The sequence below is a fragment of the Lygodium microphyllum genome, chromosome 12 (genome assembly GCF_053477565.2).
Source record: "Lygodium microphyllum isolate KBCC chromosome 12, Lygodium_microphyllum_v1.1.10, whole genome shotgun sequence".
NCBI lineage: Eukaryota > Viridiplantae > Streptophyta > Polypodiopsida > Schizaeales > Lygodiaceae > Lygodium > Lygodium microphyllum.
Window position 1 is genome coordinate 1,603,717 of NC_141146.1, and position 6,894 is coordinate 1,610,610.

The 6,894-nt window shown below is 43.4% G+C and overlaps 1 protein-coding gene across 2 annotated transcripts; it reads left to right on the forward strand.

Moving 5' to 3' along the window:
* Nucleotides 1–1,410: 1,410 nt before the first annotated feature.
* On the forward strand, nt 1,411–4,876 carry LOC148027395 (GDSL esterase/lipase At5g03610-like). 2 transcript variants are annotated; one of them, XM_087689077.1, is made up of 4 exons: nt 1,411–2,120; nt 2,342–2,616; nt 3,146–3,450; nt 3,558–4,876. In XM_087689077.1, the coding sequence occupies exons 1-4, from the start codon at nt 1,844–1,846 to the stop codon at nt 3,829–3,831; spliced, it is 1,131 nt and encodes a 376-aa protein (XP_087545203.1). In that variant the 5' UTR covers nt 1,411–1,843; the 3' UTR covers nt 3,832–4,876. The 2 variants fall into 2 exon arrangements, with proteins under 2 accessions (XP_087545203.1, XP_087545204.1); XM_087689078.1 differs by having other exon boundaries at nt 1,417–2,120; nt 3,146–3,455; nt 3,558–4,869.
* The last annotated feature ends 2,018 nt before the right edge of the window (nt 4,877–6,894 follow it).

The window sequence follows — 6,894 nt, forward strand, 5'->3', positions numbered from 1 at the left end:
AGGACATTCCAAATTCAACCCAAAATCTCTAAGTTTCTTTATCTACAATGGTGCAAAAGATAGGTCCAAATCTGTCCACATTGCCTCTTTCATCGGGAGAGTTGAGAGCCAAGTAAAGTCCTTGAATCAAGGCAAATCACTCATGATAAATAGTGAACAGTAGTAGACAACCCTTTATCCCTACAGAGTGTAGTCCAAAAATTCTTAGATCTGTCCCTCCCTCTCATTCATCCACAAACATCCCTTTTTATATCAGTGTTGGCCGTGCTTTTCATCATGCTTTTTAGCCAAAACTAGAGACAAAATCAAAAGCACAATCCCTACTTTCCATGGCTTTGTAATGTGATGTCCTGGAGGCCTGGGAATAGCCCATAAATTACACCTATTTTGGATAGAAGTTTCGCTATGCTTTTCTTCATTGTCTCTTGCCCAAACTTTAATCCTCACCCACTAATTGACCCATTTAATATACTTGAAACGTCATGTCACTTATGTAATCACATATGAGGTATAAATGACTTATATGACTTTGTCAAACTATTGCAAACATTATAAAACTTAGTTTAGACAAGTCCTATGGTCACATAGATTATTTTGAGAGGAGCAATGGTCTTTTGGTGGCTTGGGTAGTTTGATCCATTAGCTTAGTGGCCTATGTCATGGTGCCCAACTTTGAGTGGAAGCCCTAAACTCAAGTATAAACTCTGAAAAGTGAATGGATAAGATCATTCTTGTGTGGGCAAATATGAAAGCTCTCTTCCATCTGCTTCAATCCTATCTTCTTGTGCATCACATTGAGATTGAGGAAGAGTGAGGGTGTGAAGCTAACTTGGGAGTGAGTAAGAGTTTAGGAAGTGAATATGACATGATGCACGTCTAGTGCTGTGCGATCACGTTCTCTCTCATATTGTGCTTTCTCTCTCCTTTGCTTGCGTTTAGGCTTGGTATGTACTTCTTCAGTGCATCTTCAAGGCGGCTAACTCTACAATTCTCTAGTTTGCTCCTTGTGTGGGGATGAAACGTTGCATGGTTACAAGTTGCACATTCAAGTTCGGGAACTTGGGTATGTCTCCCACTCTAAGGGTACCAAGGTGAAGTTGACGATACGTGTGAGCACATGATACACTATGCTTGACGATTTAGCTATGCAACTCCTCCTTTTGGTGTGATTGGACCGGAGCCCACATTAGGTAGGACTTGCGCATGTCTATATAGCTATGCACCTCCTCCTTTCGGTGTGATTGGATGGACCGGAGCCCACGTTAGGACTTGCGCATGTCTAGGTGCTGTGGTACAGTTGCGCCAGCCAGCCATTGCACAAGTGGCTTGGCTTGTGCGTGGAGGGGCTGCTAAAGTATGTACTACGAACCCCCTCGAGTGAACTCTCCTTTTGGCGTCGATAGGGTAGTGGCGCGCAGAGAAGGGCTCCAAAACAAGGCTCATGGGTGTGCTTTCGTGGCCAATGCGTGTACGGCAATTCGGACTGTGTCTGGTGGGGCGCATATGGCTGGCATTTACTCTCTCATGCAATGCCCCGCAGTCCGTTCCCTTTCAGAATGGAGTTCACATGAGACACAAGACAGGAGCACATGCACAGCGAGCGAGCGAGAGAGAGAGAGAGAGAGAGAGAGCAGCGGTGGAAGGGCAACTGTCGCATCTGGTCTTCTTCCCGCAACTGGCAGGCGGTGCTTATTGCTTTGTGACTTTTAGCAGGATCTCATCTGTGGTCACGGGTCAGGAGGAGAGGCAGTAGGTGCTAAGTCTCTCTCTCTCTCTCTCTCTCTCTCTCCCCCCTTAGCGATATAATACAGCAGAAGGGTCAAGAAGTGCACTCATCATCGTCATGAGCAGAGGGGCCTTGCTGCTTGCTGCTGCAGCGCAGTTATCATTGTATGCAGCTGCAGTTGTATTGGTGGAGTACGCGGAGACCGTGCAGGGAGCGGGCGGCAGCAGCAAGCCTTCAGCTCTGTTTGTGTTCGGTGACTCGTACGCGGACACAGGCAACCATGACGACAAAGACCCGTCGGTGTCTCAACCTTGGAAGGCACCTTATGGACGCGCATGGCCCGGGAACCCGAGCGGCCGCTTCTCAGACGGCTATGTCCTCACTGATTTCATAGGTATTGTGGCTGTGACGAGACCCCATTTTATGGTAGTAGCACTGGTTATGAAGCAAACCAATAACTAGGAAACATTGTATACGTCGCGAATTGTACGCAAAGCATTACTATTTATACAATCTGCGATTAAGAGATGTGCCATTTGATCCTTAATATTGCTTGTGGCATTTCTTATAATTACCCGAATGCTGTCACGGATCATTGATCTCACATGCCTGCAGCTCAATTTCTCAACCTTCCATCGCCCGTGCCCTTCCGCCAAGTAGCTAGCAGCTCCCCTGAGCGGCTAGCGACGGGAGTGAATTTCGCATACGGTGGGAGTGGAGTTTTCTTTACATACGGGCCTCAGTTTACTAACATCAGCAACCAGATCGACCAGTTTGAGCAGCTCACGAGCACAGGAAAGAGGAATGTGGATTTTGAAAATTCGATGGTGCTTTTTGTATACGGAGGAAACGACTACGGTGCGTTCATTCAGAAGAATGGATCAGTCAGGGTATGCAAATATGATATAGCCGATGCAGCATCTCTGTAACAATTAGCTGAAACCACAGACACTCGATTTGCTCAAGCTGGAAGAGCCTATTCATCTTCCAGATTTCACAAGCGCACATGATTATGGCAGACATTCGCTTTGTTTAAGCTGGAGAACTCAGTCATCTTTACGATGTACTATAGCAATACATAGTACAGACGCTTGTTTTCCTCGAAGAGTCCATGAGCTTATGAATATTGGTATATTTGGTCTTCACGATTCATATGTCAGGATATCAGTCCAGCAGCACCCTCCCCCCAACTGCACCTAGATAGGTATGCATCGCCTCCCGAGCAGAACGTCACAACGTCGACACAGCGCCATGTCGAATATACTGATATATGAATCATGAAGCTCAAAGATACCAATCAGTACACCGAGCTACGTATATGGTCCCTCCCTCACAGAAGCAAATGGCATTGTCATAGTTTTCAAAGTGCGGATACAGAAGTGGCAATTTCTCTAAAACTTCTTGTCTGCAATGCTGCAGGGGATCCCTTTCTTCATAACCAGAGTGGTGAGCCGGATTGCGACTGAACTGCGGAGGCTTCATGCGCTGGGGTTCCGCAGATTCGCGGTAACGAATCTAGAGCCGGCTGGATGCCTCCCCTTTATCACCATGCCCAAGGCGTCCATGGGGAACTGCATCCGCAGCGACAACGTCCTGAGCTCCCTCCATAACCGCCTCCTCTCACAAAGCCTGACTAACCTCCGGACCTTCAGAGGCCCCCAGTCCCAATACATCCTCTTGAACCAATACAAGAGCTTCCTGGATGTGCTCTCATCTGGCAACAAGTATGGTAGGTGCAGGATAATTGCAGTGTAACTGCTTGTCATTCAACTTTGGATCGGAACTCGTCTTGTTTTGGATCTCAATTTGTGTGCTTATATGACGGGTTCAGGCTTCTCCAATTCCACCAGCTTGTTGGAGACCTGCTGTCAAGGGATACAGAAGGGTGCTGTGTGTGGCAGCGTAGATGGTCAAGGCCAGCCGCTTTACAAGGTGTGCCCATCTGGTCAGAAAACCTTCTTCTGGGACGGGGCTCACCCAACGGAGGCGGGATGGAACGCAGTCACTCAGAATTACAAAGACCTCTTCTGAAAGCGAGAAGAGAGAAGAAACATAATACACAGAGACAGAGAGAGAGAGAGACGGGTCTCCATCAACTAGGCTAATTAGAGTAGAGGTTGGGTCGATCAGCCCTCGTGTCTTTTTGTCCTTTGCCTCCAGGCTCGCTCCCTCCCTCCCTCCCCCTCCCTCCCTCCCTCCGTATCTGCCCACCCACTTCCTCGTTCCTCACAGCGGCTAATGCCAGAAACTTATACACAGTTTTGATCGAGCTTTTACAGTTCCATCGTTACCCAACCCACACAGAGACAGTCGAGACGGTGGGCACACGTAAGTAGCTTACACACTGTAGCTCGGATTCTTGGCCCTTAGGAAGAAACGTGGCATTATCCGTCAGCAGAAAATGCTACTACTTTTAACAACGCGGTGTATGTACCCACCACATGGCATAAAGTGTGGTTGGTTACTTTTGGATCCATAGTCTTGTGTGGTTGGTTAGTTTTGGATCCGTAGTCCATCTTTGACATTGACTATTTTCAGCTTGTTCAAACTAGTTACTAGACTATGGACATAATATGTAATATGTCTTATCACCATCAACAAAGGCCTTTGAAGTCCGTGTCACCAAAAGACTCTTGTATGTTTGCTTCGAACCTCGGTGGTGTGTGTGAATGTACTAACAGAATAGGTTATTTGGTTTCGTGGTTCATATGGAGGAGGCATCTATGGTGTGTTAGGTGAAATTTTTTTGGCCATCCCTTATTGAAATGAAACGTCTACTAAATTCTAATTGTTTTAAGTAATAGGTGGCTTTTAACTCTTGATGACTTTCTTGTTATTATATTTTTCTATATTTCTAATACATTGTCCTTTTGTTTCATGCACTAGGCTTAGCAATGTGTCCTATGCTCCACGAGCACAGACATAGTTCACAAAATGTAAAGTTTGGTAGCCCAGTTAGATGGCTAGTTAATGAGTGGTGCATTGATCCATTTCCATTTTTCTTTCATCGCATCGATTTTCTCCATTATGAGGAATGCATTTTGAGGTTGATGCTATGTTGAATAGAAGACAATATCATCTCGCCAATGTAATGTCATTATTTTCATGAATTGGGATCAGCCACCCACTTCATATTCTTTCATCAACTACTCCACACAAAGTAATGTATATTATTTGAGGTTGATACTAGAACCAATAAAAGATGAATTCATCTTGCCAATTGTAGATATACATTACACTTTCAATGGGCATGTTAATGAAAGGAATTGAAGTGTGTACTTTGTTTGAGTTGCTTATCAAAGCTACTTATGATTCTTAGCTTGGTGAGAGAAGAAAGGATTCTTAGCCTTCCTTGCTTGGTGTTTATTGATGACCTCTTGCAATTTGTTGGATACCAATTTGTAAATCAATCATTGATCCTTTGTTGTCTCAATGGTGACTAACTTTTAACAATGCATGTTAGGAGTGAGCTTTTGAAGCAAAGCTTATTTTTGGTAATACAATATATTTGACTTGTTTCATCCTTATCATTACCAATGTTTTATCATCATCACCACCTTTTATTGTGAATCTCTTAAGAAGAATGGGTATTTTGCGTATTAAAGTGTGTGTATACTAGTGTGAAAGAGACTTAGGTCTAATGAGTGGTGTTGTTAGGTTGTCTTAGGATTAGTGTTTGTGCCTATGGATGGAGAGTCTATGAGGTGGAGACATGATTACTAGGGATGAAACATGCACTTAAGGAGGGATGGTGTAGGTATGTCGAACCTATTGTTAGACTAGAGTGTGTGGGTGTGGGATTAGAAGTTTGGTTGAATACTTAATAGTTACATCCAAGAGGAAGTTTGGTTGTAATAGGTCACAATCTAGGACCCAAGTGAAGGAACTATCATGGCTTGCATACTTTCTAAGGCTAATATGAGTGTGTGTATGTATCCAATTCAAATTACCTCTTGTTGAAAAGAACGGCCTAACCCTAGTTGGAGGGGGTATGCTCAAAGGGATAAATGCCTACACCCAATGAGTAAGTGATTACAAGAGCTTGAGAATGTGTATACTTATGAGATGTATGCTAATGGTGTCAACAAACTCTAGGTAAGTGGGTTAAGCCAAGTGTGGCATGTGATGATTGTGTATAGCAATTGAATATGAGTGTGATGTTGTAACTATGTATGTACATGTACGTGAATGAGACCAAAGAACTAACTGTGTAACTTAAGAGCAAATTTCTATGAGTATATGTGTATGGGTGACTATGTGCACGAGTGGTTTGGATGCCCTGTGTATTCTAAGAGGGTGGGTTCATGTATGTATGTATCCTAGCATCCATTCATACTAGTGTGTGATTGGGAGTTGGTGGTCCAATGAGTGAGTGGGAACCCTAGTGTTTAAGAATACGAACACATGTCTAGCTACGTGGTATGAATGTCTATGTGCTTAGTGTACACAAGTGTTTATTTGATCAAGTATTAGTGTGTGTATGAGTGAGAGTGGTGTGTGAAATGTGATATATATGTGAGTGGTATGTGAAATGTGATATATATGTGGGAGTGTAGTATGTAACGTATCTATCACTTGATTGTAGAAGGTAACACTTGGTAGTCTTCTAGGATATATCCTAGCTATCATTGTCCACACTCCATAATAATAATTTGAGATAGGGTGTCCTTCGGTCTAAATGCGATGCGCATAGCCTCCATCCACGAGGATCGACTCGAAGGTTTCTAAAATACTTAATAGTTTCTGACAGTATTTTAGCGTTTAGTTAAGGCAATCACATTGTAATCCTTTAAGACTGAGAGCATCTCAATTTTCACACTTAGTTCATAGTGAGTGAGTGACTAGGGGAGTTGAACTCTACTCCTCTATCCATAAGGCAAAATCTCATATGTGTTCTCCCAAAATGGTGCATGACTAGGATCTAAGACCTAACCTTAGGAATAGTGAACGTACAACTCTTATCCTATACTTTCATGTGAGGAAAGCATTCGACTTATTGGATCCACCAAACCATTGATCATTTTTCATTGGGCAAAATTGATCACTCCTTTTTCAATTTACACGTTTTTTTTAAAGGTTTTCTAGGCAAGCATGCTAATATACTATGACATTTAAAATCAATATTCTTAATATTTCTTAATATTGAATTTGTTTCACTTCTTCATTAA

What these genes read in the sequence shown, in the direction of transcription:
- LOC148027395 (XM_087689077.1), top strand. Translation starts at nt 1,844, where the DNA reads ATGAGCAGAGGGGCCTTGCTGCTTGCTGCTGCAGCGCAGTTATCATTG. An exon ending in AGAAGAATGGATCAGTCAGG is followed by an intron (nt 2,617 to 3,145) that starts GTATGCAAATAT and finishes GCAATGCTGCAG; the next exon opens with GGGATCCCTTTCTTCATAAC. An exon ending in GTGCTCTCATCTGGCAACAA is followed by an intron (nt 3,451 to 3,557) that starts GTATGGTAGGTG and finishes TGACGGGTTCAG; the next exon opens with GCTTCTCCAATTCCACCAGC.